This window comes from Poromitra crassiceps (assembly GCF_964638095.1).
Source record: "Poromitra crassiceps genome assembly, chromosome: 10".
NCBI lineage: Eukaryota > Metazoa > Chordata > Actinopteri > Beryciformes > Melamphaidae > Poromitra > Poromitra crassiceps.
Genome location: NC_139631.1, coordinates 49,110,345 through 49,136,612, shown reverse-complemented (window position 1 = coordinate 49,136,612; position 26,268 = coordinate 49,110,345). Strand labels below are relative to the sequence as shown.

At 43.9% G+C, this 26,268-nt stretch overlaps 1 protein-coding gene across 1 annotated transcript in view; it reads left to right on the top strand.

The window, feature by feature from the left end:
• LOC310784498 (formin-binding protein 1-like) overlaps window positions 1–26,268 on the top strand; it is a gene marked incomplete at both ends in the record, with an annotated part of 177,161 nt that overhangs the window by 119,281 nt on the left and 31,612 nt on the right. Inside the window, 4 exons of the mRNA XM_083645483.1 lie at window positions 7,455–7,469; window positions 13,925–14,025; window positions 22,388–22,520; window positions 23,325–23,470. Of these exons, the coding sequence (XP_083501609.1) occupies window positions 7,455–7,469; window positions 13,925–14,025; window positions 22,388–22,520; window positions 23,325–23,470 (395 nt within the window). The remainder of the gene's footprint in view (window positions 1–7,454; window positions 7,470–13,924; window positions 14,026–22,387; window positions 22,521–23,324; window positions 23,471–26,268) is intronic.

Below are 26,268 nucleotides of genomic sequence, written 5' to 3'. Positions count from 1 at the left end.
TCTGTGTCACAGGCTGGGGAAGTGTTTGAACTAAGCGCTGCACTAATAAAAACAAAAACACGTCAAACACGTCTTTGGCGTGGATGGCTATTTCTGATAACACGTCAAAGACGTCTTTGGCGGTGAATGAGTTAACATCCGAAACTCTGACACACTCACTTCTTTCAAAAACCAACTCAAATCCCACCTTTTCAAGAAAGCCTACAATATCTGACTTCTACCTCCACCATCCTTCTTCATTTTGTAACTCCCATATTTGTTTTTGTTCTGTATTTGTGTACCTTTTATGTTATACTGTAGGCCTATGTAAAGCGTATTTCAGTAATTAGAAAAGCGCTATATAAGTCATATGTATTATTATTAGATTACATTATGATCACTCAGAGCCGTGTTGTCTGTTCAGTTTCGTGAATAATACAGTGATTGATAAGGTTCTAAGGTCACAATGTACATATAACATTCTGATTATCACACCAAAGATTACCCCTATTATAAAAAAGAAAAAAAAGGGCATTATATCTGACCACGTCTGACCGGGTCTGAAGAATAGAGGGGAAATTCCGGCCCTGACCCACGGGACGGGTCTGGGCAGAGAATCTAACCTCTAACCATGTGTAATGTACCTTTACTTGAGTACTTAGAACACTAACGTGATTTAAAGTCACACCATCACTAACGTCGGGTGCATTTCACCCGATGCAATATACTCCATAAAACATACTTCTCATCAAAATATCTTAAAGTACAACAATAAATGGCAAATTGAGGTACTCTTCTTTTGTTTTTAAATGTGAAATATCACAAAAAACACAAAAAAGTTTATTATGGGGGACACTATAAAAAATATGTCAAATTCGGGAAAAATGAGGTAATCGTTATCAAAAAATCCCCTTCCCCCCCCCCAAAAAAAAAAACAGGAGCTCCCAACTTCTCCTTTGGTCCACCCATTCATGGGACTTGTGTGGTGAAAAAAAAAAAAAGTCACCACAATACCAATAACCCTAACCCGAAGATATTTTACCCTCTATCACTAACGGTTACATGCTGCCACTCCGACGTGCTGCCACTCCGACGTTCTGCCACTCAGAAATATCGGCACTCAGAAAGGGATCATGTCTATGTTCCCCGGGTTCTATATTCCCCATTTTCCCACGCCAAACCTAACCTCCCCCCATGCCTAAACCTAATCTCCCCCAGACCCTAACCCAAAACCTAACCTCTCCCACCCCCACGCCTAAACCTAAGGTCGGCATTGCGGCTTCTAAGGTGAACGACCGCCAGTCCGAATCATGGAAGTTAACGTTCGGAGTGGCAGGGCTTCGGAAAGGCAGACAGTTACCATCACTAACGTCGGGTGAAAATCACCCGAACACGTAGCCGGTAGAAAAAACCATGAATGGGAGCAGTGGAACAAACCTACATTCAATGACGTCAGTGAGCATCCTGAAGGTACCTAAGGACCCGCCCACCTCAGACAGCAGCAAGACAATGAAAATCACGTGAATTCAATTGTCTGGGTGAAAATCACCCGACGTTAGTGTTCTAGGGTTAAGTACTTTTAAATAGGCGACTTTTTACTCTTACTTGAGTAATTACGTGGATGAGTACCTTTACTTTAATTTTGTTTAACTACACTACAACTACACTACAACTACACTTTTCATTGTGAAGTAACTAGTAGTTTGTACTCTTTCTAGATTCCAACACTGTATGCTATCATACGGAGCAAAGCCTCAGTCACTGTGTTTGCCTGGCTTAATGTTCGCAACATATATAAATAGCTAACGTTAAGTCAACTTTAGCATTGGATTTATCTAAGTTCATAACAACAAAAAGCTCTGTTACTTATCTAGGCTGCGAGTAGGACCAGTCTCTCACCGGGGAGAGGATGGGCTTAAAAAAACCTGAAAAACCCTGAAATTGCTGTCCATGGCTTTAATGCAAGCCCACTATGAGTATCAGGGCTTAAAATTAACTTTGCAAACTAGGGGGGAATTCCCCCCTTATGTTCTTCAGATAGGGGGGATTTATAGATTTGGTGGGGGATCTAGGCTATAGACTTTGGGGGGGGATTTTTTCAGGCGATACTATAACCAACAAATACCAGCTTCTGTCCAATAAGCGATAATTTATAATACGTTTTGTATTTAAAAAAGGAAGTAGTTTATGCACACCTGGCTTTTGTCGTGTTTTTTTCTGCCGACTAAGCCATAGGCTTTTGGTTCTATGAAAGCCTTTATTTTTTTGTATTGAGTGATACACTCTACTAAAACATTAATATATTATATTCAGAAGACCTGACATCACTAGATTTGGTTAGGTCAGCGCTGTGGAATATTAAATCATCCATCTTTGCTCACTACATCTGCCTTTCTTACTGTCATTACTGCCTTGTTGTTCGACTTGTCCTGTTTGTTTTTTCTATGCGGGTTCCCCTTCTGAGGACGTAGTTTTCCTTTTTAGCCAGCGATCTATCATGTTTGCACGCAGCTGTCTGTATCCACCGAGAAATCAGCAGAGGAGCGTTGATGTCGAGAGAGGACTGAGGGACGCAATATTTTTTTCCCCATGATGGCGAAGGCTAGGCGAAGGCATGACCCGCCCCTCTCTGCCTCTGATTGGCCTAGTGTCAAACGTTCATCCAATCACATTCGCTTGGCTATCCTGCATCTCTTTCTACAGTCTGTGCTCAGACTCAGTGGGTCAGACAGACAGCCGTTTCGCTTGCTAAGCACCGTTCCGCACAAACATAGATCGGTCTGCGCAAACCATTGCGGGATTACCCCCCCTTTCTAAATTGAAAATATGCCGGAATTCGGGAAAATGTACGGGATTCCCGCAATCCCGGGCCAAATTTTAAGCCCAGACTATACATGTACAGTGTGATATACCACCAGTGCCCCCAAGTACATCAAAACTAAATTACTCGTAACCATGTAGGCCACTCCCAATTTGCAGAACTAAAATGATTGTCAATTGAGAGCAGGGTCAAGCATTTGAAGGTGGGTCTTACCCACAGAATGTGCGTTTCCATATTATATCGTACAGTGTGGGGATATGAATAATAACGCATGTCAGATCATAAATTAGACATCCGTGTCATCAGGCCATTATATAGGCTATAGCCTAGCAGTGCAGTGCCATGCAGTAGCCTACTGGAATTAGTGAATGCTCAAAAACATTATGTTCATGAGAGAGAGAAGAGGAGGGAGAGGGAGGGAGGGGTGAGAGAGAAAGAAGAGAAAACCAGCTGAGAAATTTGCCCTTTTGTAGGCTTCAGTCTAGACTAAATGAGAAGAGCGATTTGAGCTGCTGTCAGAGGGTATTATTTTTGAACTAACGAGCTGTTGGATTAGTGAGATTTTTCATTGTCGGGTTAACGAGCTGTCGGACTTATGAGACGTCTGTCCAATGCGTCGTTTTTCGGACTCTTGAGGTGTCGGACTAGTGAGGTGTCGGGCTAGTGCCATGGCACCTGTGACGGATGTAAAAAAAACACACACACAATGAACAGATAAAACCTTACACCAGTATTAAAATTGTCGAGGAATTAATACACAATAAAGTGCAGGACTTGTTTCCATTGTGGTCCTCGTTTGTAAAAAAAAAAAAAAAAAAAAAAACTTCAATGGTTGGTACGCTATAGAAAGAAACATCAACAAAACATACACTATGCACATAATTATGTGTAATTATATTACACAATGCTTGGCTGTCAGCAGCTCACCAGCTATCCCTTCACTGCTCTTTTAAAAATGTTGGCAGTGACAATTTCTTTAAAACAGGGTGACAACAGATTCCATTCTGTAGCTGAATTCTACAGTAGCCTACCTGCCTCCCAGCTGCCCCTGATTCAGTCCTAAACCTACAGGGGACGAAATGTGTCTCACGAGCTCTAGTCGAGTACCCACTGACGAGTTGAAAATATTTTTTTAAGTATTTGGGGACAGAGCCAAACACTCCAGTTAGAACATTCTGGAAGGAAAAGGACGTCGTAGCCTATAATAGCCTAGGCCTATTGGGTCTTTCAGAGCACTGCCAAATTGTCAAGAATAATAACATAATTTGCTGCTGCAACCTGTTTTAAACCACATGACGTATAGTGCAGCTACTGTAGGAATTTGTTTGTGATAGATCTAAAATAAATGTGTTTGTGCTCCTACAGCTTAACTCATTGGGTGCCAATGACGACAATCGTCGTCAATTCGTATACTAACGTAGAGTGCCAATGATGACGATTGTCGTCAATTGCGTTTTTTGACAGTGGGACGCGGATCAATGCCTAATACATCTCCTGTAAAATTTTGGGGCATGTTGAATGTGTATAACCTATTTTACCGACCCATTAGGTGGCGACAGTGCTCTCCAGATTAGAGAAAGTTGAGTAAAAACAGCAGAAAAAGCCGTGATGAAACCATTCTCATGAGAATGGTTTGGCTTTTCGCTGTCGCGCTGGGAGCCGGCGCACAACGGTGGGGGGCTCCGAAAATAGACTCTGGGTGCAGCACACTTTGAAACGCACAGCAGAAAGCCCAGAATCGGACGCAGCTTCATCCCAGCTCACAACCGAAACCCCAGAAACGAGCGAGCCCGATCCAGACTCCCCCGACGAGCGGCCGCCATCCGAACATCCGGACAAGCAGCAGAGCGAGCAGAGCCAACAGAGACACACCCACGGAGGAGGAGTTTGCAGTAGAGGGGGGTGGGGGTGCTGTTATATTGAAGGAAATTACTGTTAAGATGTTTCAGGTCAGAAAATATTAGCTTCAGTCAGTGATTTGCTTGAAATCATTCATTTCACAAAAGGCTCTATATCTTAGCTTCTAGATGGAAACGCCTGTTTTTGCTGTTTTTGACCTATCTTCTCCGGCTGATAACTAAAGAACGGAAAATGATATCAATAAACTTTTTTTTGCTGCTGATACAATAGAGTCTCATCGTTCTTTGTGCGTGTTCGGTGTTTCAACCCGTTCTCACTCCGAGCGCGTAGCATATTGACGCTTTGTCCCGTCCCTTGTGCGTCGCTTGTTACTAACATGGTACCCTTGAGCGACACATGAAACGACTTGGGCTTTCCGACTAAACTCAATGCAAACCCAGGGAAGTAATCTTTGACGCTTATGGCAACTGCTCCCCCATTAGCCTAACTGCTCCCCTGTTAGCCTAACTGCTCCCCATTAGCGTCTGGAGGAGCTAACCTCTCCCAGACCCTAACCCTAAACCTAACCTCTCCCACCCCATGCCTAAACCTAACCTCTCCCAGACCCTAACCCTAACCTCTCCCACCCCATGCCTAAACCTAACCTCCCCCAGACCCTAAACCTAACCTCTCCCACCTCCCACGCCTAAACCTAACCTCCCCCCAGACGCTAATGGGGAGCAGTTGACTAATGGGGGAGCAGTTAGGCTAATGGGGGCGCAGTTGCCATAAGCATCAAAGTTGAATTCTATGGGTTTGCATTGAGTTTAGTCGGAAAGCCCAAGTCGTTTCATGGGTCGCTCAAGGGTACCATATTAGTAACAAGTGGCACATAAGGGACGGGACAAAGTGTCAATATGCTACGTGGTCGGAGTGAGAACGTGTTGGGTGTTTACATAGTAATATCACACAATATTCTGTGGGCCTCGAGAAATCACTGAAAACGCTCTGAAACTCTGCCACTGTCCGTTCTCCAAAAGTGGCTGGCACTCAATGAGTTAATGACAATCTTAGCTGCTGAAAAATGCCTGTAGCCTATAGGCTACCTCACCTGTGAGGTAGCCTGCTCCCTGCATAACACAGCCTGCGCTCCATATCATCCTCACAAGCACAACCAATCTATTATCCATCTGACTGATCATGATCTTCAATCTTCAACAGTCATAGCAAATTATCAGAGTTCATTATCAGAGTCATGACAGGCAGCAGCGGTGCTAATAATGTTCCCTAAATGATCGATCACTGAAAAAAATCCTGTATTTCTGATGATTTCACTTCAACTTGGAAACTGCATGGCTGTGCTGGTCCCATTTCCACTTGGATGCACGTGTGGAGAGACAGGGTGGTGAGGGCGCACAGCGCAGACCTTGCCAGTTTGTGATTTAACACACTCGCTCTCTCTCCCCCTCTGTGTGTGTGTGTGTGTGTGTGTGTGTACACCCCCCAAACATCTCCTCCCACAGCAGGTTTACTACATTATGTTCATGAGAGAGTGGGGGGGAGAGAGAAGGAGAGAAAACCAGCAGACAAATTTGCCGTTTGCGCTGCAGTCAGAGGACATTATTTTCGGACTAACGAGCTGTCGGATTAGTGAGATTTTCGTTGTTGGGGTGAACGAGCTGTTGGACTAATGAGATGTCTGTCCAATGTATAATTTCACGATTAAATTCATTCATAACCTAAAATATGCCTATTCATGAACCTGGTAGTCCCATGTGAATGCCAATATTTAACCAGGCATTACTTTTATTTCCAAGACCGTGGTATGCTTTCAAAGGTGTTATATAGTTCAGGGAACTCCAAAACGGAGAGCATCAACTTCTCATCCATCTTGAATCTTCACAACCGGCCGGCTCTGCTGTGTCGGTGTCGCATCTGGCTCTGGTCACATACAGCAGCTATCTTCTTCTCTGATTAGTTGCGCTCATGAAAGGTCAGCGATAAGTACAGTAGATCAACGTTGAGATAATTTGAACTTTGAGTGCAGCGCACGATAGCAAATGTGAGTGGTGCGCGACGCCAAGGGTAGTACTGCCGCCTAGTTGAGAGGCACTGCTGTCCACATAGGAAAACAACGGCACAGCGAACGCACAGCTGTTTTACCATGGATCATGTGTGGAGGGCTTTAGGTTAGAATGAGTTAGGTCTGTTTGAAGCCAGGCTGGTTAGGATCACACAGAGTGTGACATACTGGGGGTCCTGGGGGGTCCAAGACCGCTTGATTCACACTTGAGACCCTCTGAATCAGCAACATTTTGGGAGGTCTCTGGAAAAAATCCCCATTTGTCACTAAAAATCTATTTCAAAAGCATACTATGTCCAGTATTCATTATTCAAAATGCAAAACATTTATTCACAAAATGAATACATTGTTGTGGTCTTTCCTTGCCATTGAATACCTGGTTGTTTCCGGTAAGGCCTCCTTCCATGAATGGCACTCTTCTTCTCTGCAATCCAAATGTTGTGTCGTTTTAATTTCTTCATTTTTATTTAATCTGTATTTAACCAGGCAAGTCATTAAGTTTAGAAAATCCCAAATGGACCGCATACAATATGAAAAGCGGTGTATTTTTTCCTTTCTGCTTCGATATAGGCTTGTAAAAAGCTGAATCAGAACATGGAAAACGTAGGAGAGGAGAGACTTGGAGCACTAGGTGACCCTCGATTGCCACCAGATATTTCGCACACTGATTATACTGTATATGAGACTGACTGGTAACTTCTTTTCCTCCATGCTTTTCTCTGATATGGATAGCTGTCACTCAAACTGGTGAGTTACAAATCTGGTGTCTGTCTGTCTCTCTGTCTGTCTGCCTGCCTGTCTGTCCTATGTTGACTATTTGTCAGGACCCCCTGGCATCACTTCTTAAAGCAGCTACAAGGGACTTTTAACTACTGAAGAAGGCTGTGTTTGAGCTTAAACTTAGGCACTGGCATGTGAATACATGTGAAACTACGCAATATTTGGCAATACCATGTCATCAAAAATCTTGGATAACAATATTGTGTCGGAGGTGACACCTCTGTCAACTTTAGTAGCGCTAACATTGACGCTAGTGTTAGCACCTTCGCTAGCTAGGAATGCATAACAGTGGTGCGGGCTCCACGCGACATACATGTTATCAATCACAATAAAACTGTAGGCTACCCACCTCCGACACAATATTGTTATGCAATTTTGGTGCCATGGGTTCCCATGGTATTCCCAAATATTGCGTCGTTTCCAATACCGTGCCCTTACTCACATGGCAGTGCCTAAGTTTAAGCTCAAACACAGCCTTCTTTGACTGTGTCATTTCGAGTTCAACTGCTCCACAGCGCCAGATGTATCGGTTTGGTGCGAGGGTGTACTGCAGTTTACAATTTAGACGGCTGCGCTTCCTTGAATATTGTGGATATAAGACTCGATCCAGTTGCTGTAGCCCTTTTTTTTTAAATCCTGTAGTACACATTCTCTGCCCATTTATCGATGTGATAAAATTAAATTGGTGTGACAGAACTCAAACTACTACTGCTCCCATGTTCAGACGGCGCACCATCTATGTGCCGACAGCCCGCAATGCCGATAGCCCACAAGCAGAACCAGCTGAGCGAGGCGGTGTGCCAACACGTTCTCACTCCGAGCACGTAGCATATTGACGCTTTGTCCCGTCCCTTGTGCGTCACTTGTTACTAACATGGTACCCTTGAGCGACCCATGAAACGCAAACCCATGGAAGTCATCTTTGACGCTTATGGTAACTGCTCCCCCATTAGCCTAACTGCTCCCCCATTAGCCTAACTGCTCCCCCATTAGGGTCTGGGGGGAGGTTAGGTTTTGGCGTGGGGGGTGGGAGAGGTTAGGTTTAGGGTTAGGGTCTGGGGGAGGTTAGGTTTAGGCATGGGGGGTGGGAGAGGTTAGGGTCTGGGGGAGGTTAGGTTTAGGCATGGGGGGTGGGAGAGGTTAGGGTTAGGGTCTGGGAGAGGTTAGCTCCTCCAGACCCTAATGGGGGAGCAGTTGACTAATGAGGGAGCAGTTAGGCTAATGGGGGAGCAGTTGCCAAAAGCGTCAAAGATGACTTCTATGAGTTTACATTAAGTTTAGTCGGAAAGCCCAAGTCGTTTCATGGGTCGCTCAAGGGTACCATGTTAGTAACAAGCGACGTACAAGGGGCGGGACAAAGCGGTAAATATGCTACGCGCTCGGAGTGAGAACGGGTTGGGTGTGCAGCATGTCGGTGGACCGGCTGGAGCTAACCTCTCCCAGCCCCCACGCCTAAACCTAACCTCTCCCACCCCCCATGCCTAAACCTAACCTCCCCCAGACCCTAACCCTAAACCTAACCTCTCCCACCCCCCACGCCTACACCTAACGTCAGCATTGCGGGCTGTCGGCACTGCGGCTGGTTGGCATAGCGGGTGGACCCCATTCAGACAGGGGTTTGGATGAGAGTCTCATTGCGTTCCCAACCAGCGGGTGACGTCATTCCAAGATGGCTGCGCTCTGAATATGCTCTATTCAGTGGTTCCCAACCTTTTTACACCAAGTAGCCTACCACCTGAGAAAGTAGTTGGCTCTCCAAGTACCACCATATGACCGACGTTAAAATACAGTCTATTCAGCTATGCACAGTTCACGCAGGAGGCAAATTTATTCCAACCTGCAGCCTATGTGCAACCTGCAGCAGCTGCACTTGTGCTGGGTTGACTGCTGTCTTCACCTCCTTGTGCTTCATCGTTGCTGCTCTCCTCTACTACAGCTCTTTTACGATTCCCTCCCGTTTTGATCCACTTTAGCATCCCTCCTCGTCTTTGTTCACCACTTGTGTAACCATGCGGGGCGGGCAGGTAATTGTGCATGCGCAACAGGTATAGTGTCCGTCAGAAACAAATATTTGTTTCTAAATCTCAAGACAACAAAATAAACCTCAATTTCAATGATCACAAGTTTATTTTCATTCGTAGTATTATTTTGATAGATAAACATGTTTTACAATTGATTTTAAAGTTGGGTTTATTTCATAATTTAAACATTGGGATTCCAGGGATCAAGTACCACCAGCAGGGGGGGGCGCAAGTACCACCTACCTTGAGAAACACTGCCAATAATATTAATTATTATTATTATTATTTCACTTTCACATGTTTGAAAACTACTACTAATGACCACCATGGATTTTGCACAAAAACTTTTTTTTTTTTTTTTTTTTTTTCACAGAGCCTTCCAAGTACCACCAGCAGGGGGCGCAAGTACCACCTACGGTACGCGTACCGTAGGTTGGGAACCACTGCTCTATATAAAAGGCCTATCTGCATGTACAACTGCAGTCAAAACTGACAGTTTGCCGCTACCTCTTTTCTCAAATAAATTAATAATGTTTCAACAGACGTACGTCCTGCATGCTTGTAGCTCGTCAGTTCCTGCAAATCAGAACCGTTCTTCACTTGAAGCTCCAGCAGATGAGGTAAAGATGTGAAGGGTTCCTCATTTATTAGCACATGATATGCTGTGTTAAAAAGTTGTATGAGGATCTCCTGGTTGGCGGCATTCAGCTTTTGAATGGCTACGTTCATCGGCCATCCACAGGTCTGCCAGCTCTCTCAGCCTCTGTCTCGTTGTATTGGGAGGCTGCCCGCTCATGTTGCTTGGACGTCCAGTGCTTGTCAACCCCCGAAATTCGATAAATCTGCTACCTTGAACTAGTGAACTGGACGGGTCACTTATCGATGTGTAAGTTGTACATGGTTTGCAGTACAATTTCCCATCCTGTTCAAAGCCGCCGGGGTATTTCACCTCCCATAACTTGACGAATTTCCTTGTCCTTTTCTGTGCGCGTGCTTCTTCTTCTTCCTTGTCGCTTGAATTATTATCTTGCAGCTCAATTTGTGATGTTGACGATGACGCGTTATTTGTCTGAGCTTTGACCCAGCCAGACAATTTTATCTGCTTGGACGTCTTCACGGTGCGTGCAAGCAGCCAGCCACCTCTCGGCATCAGTAAACACACCGCACGTGCAGCATCACATAGGTTCCGATGTATGGTGCCGACTGGTAATTAGCAACATCGTTCTGATTGTAACAGCAATACAATTTCACAAGTATTTAAAAAATATTTATTTGGTGCATATTTTGCCGTTTGCTGCATATTTTTTACATGTTAAAACGTGGTGGCCACTTTGGCAACCAAAGGCCAAGAAATGGTTGACTTTTTTTTGGTTGCCCGGGGCAACCAGGCATCCGTTAATGTTGAGCCCTGACTATTATTGAAACATGGTGATCTGTAACATCACGTTATATAATAGAGTCCAAGAGAGGCAGTGCTGTATGTTGTCCAGCCGAGGTGGCTTGGCATGCTAGTGACATTTGTAGAGCTAAAACTATCAGCATTAGCTAGCAGGACGGCCTAACCCTAACCCTAGAAATCGAGCGCGCGCGAGATGCCCAGTGGTATAAATCTCTGGAACACTGCAGACGTCTATATTACAACTGCACCTTTGAGGTCATTTACACCTGGCACTAACATGCGTTTTCTGTGATCAGATTGTAATCAGATAGTGCTTGACCACATTAGCCTGATTTCATTTACACCTGGCGTTAGCATGCGTTTTGGGTGATCAGATTGCAATCTGATCACCCAAAACGGGTGTCCTCTGCATCCAACTGTATGCGGATTGAGAGGACACATACATGATAAAAGTTTTTCAGTGAATAATAGTTGATTGCCTCACTAAATAATCTGATGTTACCCAATTTTAGCAGCAGCATTTGATGTCCTGGCGTTTGTATTTTAATTGGACATCGTGCGTAATGATGTATCCAAAAGGAATTCTCCTGCACTGCACTGCGCAGCACAGGGAATAATGGTGCGCTCAAGCGCAGCGGGGTCTTTTTGCGCTAAGAGGTGTTTAAGAGCAGCTTTTAGGTGCATTTAAAATTGCATGCACGCAAAGAAATTGCGGCATTCTGACGATAGTAGAAGGCAAGCATTTTGCGGGGGCACGCCCACACCTGTGTCTGCGCTCAGATCGCGGCGCAAAACTGGATGGTATCGTGGCCAAAGTGCAAAATGACACTTGGGGGACTGGAGGCAGACGATAACATAACACGCAGGGAAGATAGCATAAGAGGCACACAAACGCATAAGCGATAGCGCCTGCACGACGATAGGGCCCCAAGTCTCCAAACTGCACTATTTGTATGTAAGACCACTGCAATGCAGCAAATGTATCCTAAAGTGCAATATTTCAGCTGCTAATAATTCATATTTTTTTCATGTTTTATTCATTGGTGTTTTATATGCGACAGCAAATATCTATCTATCCATCTATCTATCTATCTATCTATCTATCTATCTATCTATCTAGCTATCTATCTATCTATCTATGTATCTATGTATCTGTCTATCTGTCTATCTCTCAGCAAGCAAAATTACGTCATGATGATGTTGTGATGACATCTTTCAGTGACGTCCAGGACTAGGCCAAATCACAGCCGATTTGGGGATGATTTAGACGAAGCAGAAGCAGAACCCCGAAACACATTAACCCTGCCAAAAATACATTCCAACTTCCAACTCGTAAATGTAGTTTACGCCTCGCAGTGTATTTTTTTGCCCAAAACACTCAACAAGTTATGCAAGTGAGACAATGCAGGATTCCCCCGCAATTCATCTCCTCGTAGTCCCACCTCCACAAATAAACAGTTTGTTAATCAGCGCAGGTTGTTCCACAAGTGCTGATCACTCAGATTTGGGGTAAGAATAGACCAGACTGAGAAATACATGATTCAACCTTTTAGTTATCCTCATAACTCGTCATGATATGACTTGAGCTGGCCCCGATTGGGCTCTCTCGATTCGTCCGGGTCCATCCGTGCTTGCTGGGATCCATCCATCCATCCATCCATCCATCTATTATTTATATATTTAGCACCCAAAATTAGTATAGTTTGGGCAAAATCTTGTATCTTATTTTTTCTTAATTATTGTTGTTTGTTATGTGTGAATGTACCGTCAGCATTGCCACTCAATGTTGTTGTAGTCTGCAATAACTATAAAGGAATTACTGTATATTCCATGCCTACGGATGTTAGTTTGCACCACAGCATATGAATGCAAATGGCTAACGTTATGTGACGTTACAGGTATAACGTCAGGTCACGGTGGACATTAGTGTAATAGAGATTTGGCTTATAACATAACATTTTATATTGGCCTTGCAACCGAGCTAAACATTACCTTGCTGTTGGTCATGAACAGGGGTGTAGTGGTAAATAGTACAGAGGTGGCTAAGCTATCCACCTTATTTCCCCACATTTATTTATACAGTTGATCTGAAAATAGATGAGTAAACTCTCAGCCTAATTTCAATGTGGTTGGTAATTACTGAGTTTACCCCCCACTACCAATGTTAGTTATGAAGATACAATGCTGGTAACTTTAGCTTTCTTGACAAAATTACTATTACCGAGTGACCGAATAAGTTAGTTGCAGGCTTACATGCATTACATGTATGAGCGCTACTAAAACAGTTTACTTTGTTTCACCATCGTGTTTTCACCATTGTCATACTGTATTACATATTATATTACGTAGCCACAAAAAGATAGATTACCTCATCGCTCTGCATCCTGCAAACAGCTGTGTATAAAAAAAGATGAAAAAGTAGAAACGTGATAGTAACGTCTTTTGTTCACTCGCCAGAGGGGAGATTGGAGAAGGAGACAAGCCGGCAGCCGGGCAGCCAAGAGTTTTACTGAAAAGAGTTTAAAAAAAATCCTCTGAGCTGCTTTAATGCACAGCGTACCGGTTATGTTCCTCTGTTGGTTAATTTAGGGTGCCGGTTACGTTCCTCTGTTGGTTCATTTTAAAATGTTGCCGGGTTTCCAACAATAATTTGAAGATGTTATGCAAATAAAACAACTTTGGTCATGTTTAGTCAAGAAAACAAATGGGTTAGGCTTGTGGTTTGGGTTAGACTTAAATGAAAATGGCAAATGTGGCTTATGGTCGAACTCGAAATACGTTGTGTTTTGTTTTTTTGTTTTTTGCCAGGGGCAGGGCTTATTTCAGTGTGAGATGTGGTGGGAGTTCTATGACCGTATTGGACTATCCTGTATATCGTATCATATCCTGCGCATCCAAAAACAAGGACAAATAGTTGACAAATAGTCAACATGAGAACGGGCTGGTCTGCCTTTCAAGTATATCCCTGAGACATGTGCATGTGTGTGTCTGTGTGTGTGTAGGGCTCTGGACCAGAGGACTGCAGTCACCTTCCTCCTGAGCAGAGAGGCAGAAAACTTCAAAGCAGAATCGACAACATCAACAGAGAGATGAGAGAGCAGAGGTATGCTGATAGACTATGTTAGCTACGCTACCTAGGCTAACTACGTTACTGCATACTGCAGATCTCTCTCTGGGTCTGATACACTACGTTACTGCATACTGCAGATCTCTCTCTGGGTCTGATACACTACGTTACTGCATGCTGCAGATCTCTCTCTGGGTCTGATACACTATGTTACTGCACGCTGCAGATCTCTCTCTGGGTCTGATACACTACGTTACTGCATGCTGCAGATCTCTCTCTGGGTCTGATACACTACGTTACTGCACGCTGCAGATCTCTCTCTGGGTCTGATACACTATGTTACTGCACGCTGCAGATCTCTCTCTGGGTCTGATACACTATGTTACTGCACGCTGCAGATCTCTCTCTGGGTCTGATACACTACATTACTGCACGCTGCAGATCTCTCTCTGGGTCTGATACATTATGGTACTGCACGCTGCAGATCTCTCTCTGGGTCTGATACACTATGTTACTGCATACTGCAGATCTCTCTCTGGGTCTGATACACTATGTTACTGCACGCTGCAGATCTCTCTCTGGGTCTGATACACTACATTACTGCATGCTGCAGATCTCTCTTTGGGTCTGATACATTATGGTACTACATGCTGCAGATCTCTCTTTGGGTCTGATACATTATGGTACTACATGCTGCAGATCTCTCTTTGGGTCTGATACATTATGGTACTATATGCTGCAGATCTCTCTCTCGGTCTGGGACACTTCTAGCTCCGAACTGATGTTGAAATCCTGGCCAGTGATAGGTTCCCCCCGAAATCCTGGGGGCTCAAAAAGTAACTCTGGCGATCAGGCACCGTGACGTCATGCGCTGGCAAAGATACTAGGCTACAAATTCAGCACAATTTTCAAAAATGGATTTTCTCAACAATGGCTTACATTTATAATGTTATTTTGATTGTAGTACATCTTAGTAATACACAAAGCTCTGTGTAGGTGTCTATGTTCATTGTTTCATGTCCTCTTTAAAAGCAAGTAGTTGAGAATTGGAAGTGGGCAAAGCACCGAAATTTACAGGGCAACAGTTGAAGTGGCTCCTAAAGGCAACCACCACCACAGCCATAGGATCTGGGAGAGTTAATGAACTTATGAACACCAGCTCTACTTATTTTGTCATGTTTTAACATTGGAGTAACGTTAAATAGAGACGGAAACATGCCTAAAATGACTCTAAAACACCTAAACTGAAGATACAGCAAAGAACAACAGTTGTTTTTTTACTGGCTAGATTTGAATGCTAGACAAGGCAGGTAACGTTTTTATGTAAGCTACCTAGTCTACTTCAGATTCAGATGTTAATGTTATAGATGTGCAGAACCTATGATATCCATCAAATTCCCAGAATGAATTGGAACAGAACTGACAGATGAACAACTTAACTCTCTTCCATGATACTCTGTAACATAGTGAAAGTTGGTCTCTCATGTTTCCTCATAGACCCACTGTGGCAGATAGTGTTAACTCTGATGCTCACTCTCCCTGTTTGTTGATCTTTATTTGATAGCCTACTAGGGACAATATCACATTATCATCACACTAGGTCATAGGCAACCTTACGTTAGCAACTTTAGCTGTTAAGTTCGCAAGCTAGCTAGCCAATCTTCTGTGGCAGCTAATTAGCCTAAAATTAGCTCCTGAGCTAGTAAGTTTAAGTTAATTACCTTCATATATTCCTCTATCTGTGTCATAAACCTTCCCATTTTTCTAACATCTGCTTTCTTCAAAGAGCTGGACTCCATAATTCTGTCCTACATCTGGAATTATGAGAACCATAGAATTTTGAAAATTCACTTGCAAAAACCCAAGTCTGAAGGGGGTCATGCCTATGTTCCCCGGGTTCTATGTTCCCCGCTCCTGCTAAAAAGGGTTCTATGTTCCCCGGGTCCTATGTTCCCCGCTCCCAAAAAAGGGTCCTATGTTCCCCGGGTCCTATGTTCCCCACTCATATGTTAACGCGATATCTGAGGAATGCCTTGACGGAATTTGATCAAATTTGCCTCAAACATCGACTTAGACTCAAGGATGATCTGATTAGATTTTGGTGGTCAAAGGTCAAAGGTCAAGGTCACTGTGACCTCTCGAACGCCATTTTCCAGCTTGTTAATGCGATATCTCAGGAATGCCTGGACGGAATTTCATCAAATTTGCCTCAAATATCGACTTGGACTCAAGGATGAACTGATTAGATTTTGGTGGTCAAAGGTCAAAGGTCAAGGTCACTGTGACCTCTCAAACGCCATTTTCAAGCTTGTTAACGCAATATCTCAGGAATGCCTTGGCGGAATTTCACCAATTTGCCTCAAACATCGCCTTGGACTCAAGCATGGACTGATTAGATTTTGGTGGTCAAAGGTCAAAGGCCAAGGTCACTGTGACCTCTCGAACGCCATTTTCAAGCCTGTTAACGCGATATCTCAGGAATGCCTTGACGGAATTTCATCAAATTTGCCTCAAACATCGACTTGGACTCAAGCATGAACTGATTAGATTTTGGTGGTCAAAGGTCAAGGTCACTGTGACCTCACGAACGCCATTCCCAAGTTCGTTAAAGTGATATCTCAAGAACGGCTTGATGGAATTTCTTCCAATTTGCCTCAAACATTAACTTGGCCTCAAGGATGAACTGATTACATTTTGGTGGTCAAAGTTCAAGGTCACTGTGACCTCACGAACGCCATTCCCAAGTTCGTTAACGCGATATCTCAAGAACGGCTTGATAGAATTTCTTCTGATTTGGCTCAAACATCGACTTGGACGCAAGGATGAACTGATTCCATTTTAGTTATCAAAGGTCAAGGTCACTGTGACCTTTTGAATGCCATTTTTAAGCTTGTTAACGTGATATCTCAGGACTGTCTTGATGGAATTTCTTCGAATTTGCCTCAAACGTCCACTTGGACTCAAGGATGAACTGATTGCATTTTGGTGGTCAAAGTTCAAGGTCACTGTGACCTTACACACCCAATTTCCAAGCTCTGTAATGCAACATCTCAGGAGCGCCTTGACGGAATTTCTTCCAATTTGCATCAAATGGCGATTTGGACTTAAGAATTAACTAATGGCGGAGGCATAAGTCCGCATTGCGGTCGTTCTAGTTCCGTTTTTTTTGCAGATTATGAACCTGCAGATTGTAAGTTTTCAAATGATGTCACACATTGTAATTGGAAAAAGATTGAATGAGATATACTTATTTAAATGTTCACACTCCTAAAAGGATCATCCTGAGAAAAAGCCCTTCAAAGTTGGAGAAGTTTTTCACCAGCCAGGTAAGGGGTTACCTGGCTGGGGGGGTCGTTCTCACTCGTAAAACCTGGGTTGTAGGACAACCCCAATGTTTTACTTTGTTTCGAACTTCGGAATCTCACACTATGCCAATTACCCAACCAACCTTGCTGCAATGAAGCACCTGGTGCGACCCTGAGACCCGAGGCTGGCAACGGAGCACATGGCCTCAGCCCATGGCAATCCGTAGGCATGAGTGACTAAGGAACTACCGCCTGGCGGCTGACAAATCAGCGTGCGCAAAGGGCGCACGCTGTAACCAGCAACACACGCTGTAATCAGCAACTGCCGAGAAGCATCCGCTGGCAGGGGGGCTTACGTTGCTGGTGGCGCGGGCTGTGCTGCTGTTGCGGCCGAAGCGCACTTCTGAAGCTGCCAGGCCATTAGTTCCCGACTGGCGGTCCGAAGAGGCCAGAGGGAGAGACCTGCGCGTTGATCAGTCAGCTGTGTCAGGCTAAGCTACATGCCTGTGACCCAGGCAGAGTAAGCAGGCAGCGCACACTTGTTTCCACCCGGACCATCTTTAGCTAACCTGAAGTCCAAAATGCCAAGGGATAGCAAGCTAAGCCTAGTCAAGGGATAGCAAGCTAAGCCTAGTCAAGGGATAGCAAGCTAAGCCTAGTCAAGGGATAGCAAGCTAAACCTAGTCAAGGGATAGCAAGCTAAGCCTAGTCAAGGCGCATTTGGCAATCATAGCAGCAAGTTAAGCGGGATGCGAGCAACCAGCTAGCAATACCCCGGTAACAAGCAGAACGGCTAGGCAACACTGTGGCGATGCAGGCGCCCACCCCGATGCAGCCACCGGCATAATAACGACCAGCGAGGTGCCGTGCAGCTCATGGCATAAGCTATTAACAAGCAGGCCACTAACCAACTCTGTGGTGGCTAACGTAACCAGGCCGCCATGTTCCAGGTCGGCCGAGCCGTAACAAGCGGACCCCTAACAACTCCCTCTCCCCATCGTCACACGGGGAGGTAACGACCGCTCTCCAACTGCAGCTAGACGGGGTGCAAGCACCCCAGCTGAGCGGGGAACGAAGCTAGCAATGTTATCACACTACTGAACCCCACATGCAAGCGGCTAGAACAAGCAGCACTTAACAAAAGCCAGCAGAAGGTAACTAACTCAACGGGGCGGCAGTCTTATCAGCCCAGCCCGAATATAGCCAATGCAACAGCGGGGTTAGTACACAAGCTAGCAGAGGAGCGATGTCCGCCCTCCGCAAACTAACCATCATAGCAGCGTACACATCATCACACAGTTAGCAATCATCTGGCATCAGGGCTGCACCACATTAAGCATGCGGTCTAAGCGGCTCTGCACTTTCCATAACGAAGCTAGGTGGGGAGGACACAATCTAAGCAGCGGGAAGGAACAGAAGCGGGGGCCAGTGAACGAGAGCTCAGCGTGCTCAGGCCCCAACCAACATGCATGACCATGCGAATAGTCTGTCACCCTCCCGGCCTGACACCAAGTGCACTGGCAAGGGGGCCCGTCCCTGTCTATAGCTTAGAGAGGCGGGTTCGCAAACACAGCCTGACTAGCAACAGGGGAAGGAAAAAAATCGCTAACCCGTCTGGGAAGCGAGCGAGGCGAGCCGCAAAACAAGCTGACTAACGGTGCCCAAGCAACAGCTAGCAAGCTTAGCATAATGTCAGCCAACCTAAAGCTTAACGGTTCACACAAGCAACAGCTTCAGTAAGCATAACAATTCTACCCTGATTAACAAGGGGAAGCCATCTCAGCACGGCAATGGCCACACTGACAGAACGGTACATTTGTGTCCATAGCTGGGCAAGGCGGGTCCGTAGACACAGCCTAACTAGCAAAGGACGAAGAAAAAAGTGTCTTTGTTTTTGTTTTTTTGTTTTGTTCTTGTGTGTCCTTATTGTATATATAAAAAATGAAAAATAAAATATATAAAAAAAAAACAAATACAATATTACATAAGACCATTTTTCTAAATAAGAGTCCGACTTGAGTTGTAGTTTGGCTGTAATCTTCTCCATACAGTTCACGGTCTTGAGTATTTGGGTCCATTGGTCCAAGGTAGGTGGGTAAGGTTTAAGCCAGTTTATTGTAATCATTTTGTGGGCTATTAACACCAGAGCTCTGAGCAAATGCACCTTATTCTTCCCCACTCCTTCTGAAGACGCATTGTCTTATTTCAAGCAGGCAAGGCTTTATCTGGCATTGTGAACCATCAGGTGCTATTGGCATTTGTCACGACAGTGTTTTTTTTTCCAATGCTGGCAGATAGCATTTGGGAACCAAGGGGGCTCGGGTGCAGCCCATCAGATCTAAAGAAGGCATTGTGGTGCCAAAATAGATGTTCTCAATATCGTTGACATTCTTTGTTGGGCACCAGTCACGTAGCCAACAGCAGTTCCTGGTACAGTGGCTCACCAAGACATATAAAGCACAGACTACAGACATCACAAAATAAGTTGGTCAGGACTGTGCTCAAACTTCCCCTACGTACGCATCTCAGCTCTTTACATTTTGAGGGGCTGAACTGGTACCTGTGGGTAAGAGAGTCGCTCAGATGAAGTTGGGGCTGACCTTTAAAATAAGAAAGGCTACAGTCCCTTCTTATCTGGTCAATTGCTTTAGCTGGGTGTGTGAGACACAATTGTTCCACTAGAGGGAGCCAGACAGATGTAATTCCTCACAGGTTTAGAAGCTCTATGGGGCAAAATTAATTTTTGTATACCTTTGGAACCAGTTACCTACTGCTTGCAAGGAACTGCAAGGCTGCATTGAAAAAGTGGTTAGTGTCCGCCTCTATTTGATCTATTGATCTACATAGAAGGTGGATGGTTAGATTGAGTTGATTACACAGAAGTGTATTCAGTTTGGTTTCAGATTAATCTTTATTTTTATGTTCTTTTTATAGTGTTAATTTGATTGAGTGTGGATGCGTTGACATGTGTATTGTACTTTAATTGTGTGATTTGTCTTATATATTTTTGTTCTTTTGGGCTTCATAGTAGCTCACTGTCCATTATGTTGCTTACTGTTCCCCTCCCGACTCCCTTCTCCCCTCCTTTGCCCACCCCACTCCCCAGAGGTCCACAATGGAAATAAGCCTTTTGGCTGTATTGTGTTTTTAACCTCGGTGATTTTTATGCCTGCTCCACCGGCGATAACATTAGGGATTAGGGATTAGGGATTCGGGTTGTCCATACGTACGTCCGTCCGATGTTCGTTAACGCAATATCTAAGGAACGCTTTGACAGAATTGCGGTGCGGTCATTCTAGTTAATTGTATGTATTCCTGCTGGGCATATCTTTTTTATAATTGTCAAATAAATCCAATCCAATCTTGCATAACGACGACTGAAAACATCACTTCCACCACATCTGAGAAGAGGAAGGCGGCCAGAGATAATGAGGTTCAAGTTATGGAGTTCATTTACAGGAGATTTAAATTGTGTGATCAAGATTTCTGAGCCCATGCGAGAGATGTCATTGGTGCATGAATGAAATGAATGAAGCATGAATGAAAACTGTACTGACATGAGGGTATTTTTTGAGGAGTGAAGGCAATTGCATAGCGATGTCAGGCAGATGGGCACCTGGGAAGAATTCAACCACAACCTCCGGAGAACGGATCTTCACATGCCACACAACTGACTCCCAACATTTGATTGCATTATTAGTGTTTATGTCCTTGGTACTTTGTATCTATGTTGATAGATATATATATCATATATATCATATATATATCTATATATATATCTATATACAGTAGGGGTGCACCGATCACGTTTTTTGCCACCGATCACCGATTGCCGATCACCTATGAGAAATATCTGCCCAACCGATCATCGACCGATCACCGATTACCGATTACCGATCACCGATATATATATATATATTTATTTTATATTTTGTAGGCTAAAGGAAACTGCCAACATGAGACAGATGGGAGTTCAACCGTTTAGTTGTCAGTTCTCTTCAGTACAGTACAGCAGTATAGGCTTTTTACAGCATTATGACAGGAATAGTAGGATTGTGTGTGGTCTGGAAAAAGGAGGCAATAAAATATACAAACAGGTCAGTAACCAAGCTTGCTGTTATATAGGCCAATTATAGTGATAATTAACAACTAATAATATATAAATGATAATTAGGTAAACTGTAAGTCAGTTACTCTTAAACACCAGTCTTGAACCATGACTAAAGCCAAAGAGCTCCCACTCATAGAACCGGGGTTATGCACAATAACCGTCATACATTGGGATCCGCATCGAACGAACATCAAAACGACCCGCCCATCGAGGCCGAGTTACAGTGTTATAATTAGCAGCACTATGAGTGCGATCTACATAATGGTGACAGGGTTACATGACGGGAGAAACAACAGAATCACAAGCTACACACGAGCTAAACTCCATCTGAGTAGTGGCATTAATTAGCGCATCCGTCTGAATGGAGCGCACATCCACATAGCAGCACACTTTCGCTTCCTTCAAAGTGCCCGCGGGAACATCAATGCTTGCGTGGAAATTGTCTGTGTGTGCGCGTGCACTACCCCGACTACCACGTTAATCTGGGACTTTAATACACACGGATTTAACAGCATGCAAATGCCTCGGTAGGCGGGAGGACTGGAGGTAATTTCTCTCAGCTGAGTCTGCTCTAATCACCAGCTGATTTGTGTGATTCAAAGACGCAAGAGGTGTGTTGACAGTCTGGTGCGGTGTGTGCATGGAGGTGAGTACACTGATGAAAGCAAAGCGTGTGCTTTGCAACACAATGATATAAACGTTAGAGCACAATATGAAAGTTAAACGATAGACATTGAAGACATGAAAATGGGCTGCCTCATGTTTCTCACGTGCAGCATGATCGGCTATGCGATCGGCAAAATTAAAGGAATATCGGAAACAGCAGATCACATATTTGAGGTCCAAATCGGCCGATACAGATTGCGTGCAGATCGATCGGTGCACCCCTAATATACAGTATAATATAGCTAATATATATATAATATAGCTAATATATATATATATATATCTGAGCTTCCATATGCCTTTGTGTGTGTGTCAGAGACGCCCTGGCTCGTATGCGGGAGCTATATGAACAGACTCCATCGCTCTGCGATGCTGGCAGCCTGGAGCCTCGACTGGAAGACGTGAAGCAGAGTCTGGAGAGACTGGAGGATGATCTGCATAGACACCAGGTACGCACACAACCAGTCAGAGGTTCTAGGTGCTCTGTTCTATCAGATCCAGAGGTTCTAGCTGCTCTGTTCTATCAGAGCCAGAGGTTCTAGCTGCTCTTTTCTATCAGAACCAGAGGTTCTATAGGTGCTCTGTTCTATCAGAAACAGAGGTTCTAGGTCCTCTGTTGTATCAGAGCCAGAGGTTCTAGGAGCTTCTTCTCTTCCATCTTTGAGTGAAAGGCGTCATTAGGCCACCCTGCATAGCCTCACCAACATACATCAAGGATAGCTCCTCCCCCCTGCATGGTTTCCTCCATCCAGCCTCTAATTCCACTTACTCTCTCCGTCGGCGTAGAGAATATGTTGTGCCCACAAGCAGAACCAAAAGACATCAACTCTCTTTTCTTAGGCTTCCTCGCACCCTTAAACTGTTTTATAAATGATTGTATCTTATTTCGCTTATTTAAATTGCCGTTCAGGCTTTATGTTGCTAAATTCATAGCTATTATCTATGATGATTGATCACTGTAAAGTCTTTATGCATTTCAGGATCACTGTTTAAATACAGTTTTTAGACTGTTGTACCCTGCCTAGTCAAATTGTAATAAATGAAACTGGAAAAAAAAAACACTGCTCTGTTCTATCAGAGCTAGAGGTTCTAGGTGGTTGGGGTTTATTTTGCACTGTGGCTGTCCACTGTTCCTAGTTCTAGGAAGCTTCCAAGCTGAGGATGGGTCAATACAGAGGATGAATTTCCCCACTAGGACAGTAAATGATAACATAACAATGTCTGTCTGTATGTCTGTATGTCTGTCTGTGCAGGGCTGGCTGCTGGAGGCAGACAGACAGGCTGACCCCAGCAGTAGGAGGCAGAGTGGATCAGGAGGAGGATGTGCTTCAACTCCAGGCAGCAGCAGCCTGAGTCAGCTAGACAGCCTCAACCACCAGGGCCCAGCCAGCCGCGAGAGGTAACTTATCCTAACTTAACTTAACTTAACTTGAGTCAGATAGACCAGTGGTGCCCAACCACCAGGCCGTGGACCGGTACCGGGCCGAAACGCATTTGGTACCGGGCCGCGAGCCCGGTCCAAAAAATAAAATAAAAAATAAACATAGGCTATAATATTAGAGGCTGTGTGTGGTAGTTAAAACATAGTTTCAAGTTAGTTGACGTTTATTTATGTTTGTAGTTGAAACAAAAACATAAATACTGTAGGCTACATAACACAAAAGGCTGTTATTTACCCTTTGTCGCCACCTGGTAAGTAAATATATATTATGTAACTAAAACCCTTAAAATTGACAACCGGTCCACAACTTTTTTTCCCATGTATCTACCGGTCCTTGGCACAAAAAAGGTTGGGAACCCCTGAGCTAGACAGCCTCAACCACCAGGGCCCAGCCAGCCGTGAGAGGTAACTTATCCTAACTTAACTTAACTTAACTTAACTTGAGTCAGCTAGACAGCCTCAACCACCAGGGCCCAGCCAGCCGCGAGAGGTAACTTATCCTAACTTAACTTAACTTAACTTAACTTGAGTCAGCTAGACAGCCTCAACCACCAGGGTCCAGCCAGCTGCGAAAGGTAACTTATCCTAACTTAAGTTAACTTAACTTAACTTGAGTCAGCTAGACAGCCTCAACCAGCCACGAGATAATATCATATATTTTTACTGATATATCACATATTTTGGTAACCTGGTATCTCCAAATTCACCCTTTATTTACATAAATTGATTTAGTGGGGCATATATATATATATATGCCCCACTAAATCAATTTATGTGCACAAAAAATGCATATATATATATATATATATATATATATATATATATATATGCATTTTTTTATAGAACAAAACACAGACACAAGAAAGGGGGGGGGCATCTCTCCTAACCTCATCGAGGTAAGCTAGAAATGGGTCCCAGATAGTTAGACATTTTCTTCCTGAGTTGGTTCTCAGGAACCTAAGTGATTGATTGACTTTATTCAGACAAAATCCAAGGGATAGACATGTTAAAGTGTGAACACTTATTTCCAACATGGTTCCTGGCCTTATAAATACAGGACATACATGAGGATGGACTCAATGATGGAGGTGTAGAAGTGTACCATAGTGGCCTTTGGCACTTTGAATTTCTTCAGCTGCCACACAAAGTACATCCTCTGCTGTGCCTTCTTGGTGAGAGCTCTGATGTTCAGCTCCCATTTTAGGTCATAGCTGATGATGGTCCCCAGGAAGCGGAAGGACTCCACAGTGTTGACTCGGTCACCCAGGGTTCCTCCTGTAATCTACAATCATCTCCATTGTCTTTTGAGCATTTTTGATAGGATGAACTCAGAGCGAATGGCAGAGCACATTTTTTGGTCATGCGCGATATCATTCAGAGCCAAACCCTGCAGCACAGAGGCAGCTAGCTATAGCAACAGCCTATCTTTGGTTTAGCTTACATCACAGAGGCAGCTAGCGCGCTAGCAACACAGCTACTTTGGCTACTACATTTGGTGGTAAAACAATTATATCATCAACGAGCAACGGATTGTCCAAACAAATTCTACCATTGATGAAAACTGTAACTTGGACATAACAAGCAACCTATCAATCTATCTATCAACATCCCCCTAGCTATCAACAACTCCGCTAGACCAGTAGCTGCCAGGACATTTCCTTGGGGCCGCTGGCCGGGCAGGGCTTCACTTACCACGGCTGCCGTAACGTTAGTCCCCGCCCAAGGATAGGGAGGCCAATTGCATAACACCAACAAGGAGGACACTTTGCAACTCATGATACAATACTATCACGATACGTTGCCCACGGTAACAATATGATGATTCAGCGATACTCGATATTAGGGCTGGGTATCGCCACTGATTCCCGATACGATACGATTCCGATACACAAGGTCCCAAGTCGATACGATTTCCGATATGATACGATACGATTCGATATCGATATCGATATTTTAGTTACAATACCAGTTTTGCTTTGATAATGGAAGAGATTCTCAAAGAACTAATGCTGTAAATTGTCCAAGGAACCCTCTAACCTGGTGCATTATTAAAAAATATTAATATTTACATTAAGAATTTACCATAAAGCAAGCAGTTACATCATGTAATTCTTTTTTATTTAAACATGACCAGTCATTCAACTTCTTATCTTTCTTTACAGTCTTCTGTCTCTTTCTTTACAGTCTTCTGTGAGAAGCCAAACAAATTTAGATTTCCACTATACATGTACAACAGAATCATTGAACAGCAGCATGTTGTAAACAGTGTTTCATAAATTATAAATGCTTTGTAAATAAAATAAAATTAAATTAAATACAGCTTATGAACATTTCCAGTTCACAAACATTATAGTGCAAACAGATTTGAGGTCTGTACATCTGGCTCATGGTGCATGCACAATGCACATTCTCAACCTGGTTTTAACTTATTACCAGTGTGTGGCAGTGACCCTTACTCAGTGTGTAAACAACAACTCAAATCACTGGCAGGAAACCAGTGTAAATAATAATAATAAAAAATTATTTACAAATTATAATTATAATTATAATTACTATAATTATAGGAGAGACATCAGTGCACAAGAAGGCTCCTTCCATCTCTTTGGTGGAGGAGGATCCACTTCAACAGGACCAAGGGAGTCGTCTTCCTGCTGTACAGGCACAGCAGCTCCATCACCATCAGCTTGTTGCTGTTGAAAGATAAAATAAATATTCATGATCAGGATAATAAATAAACCATAATATACAAATACTGT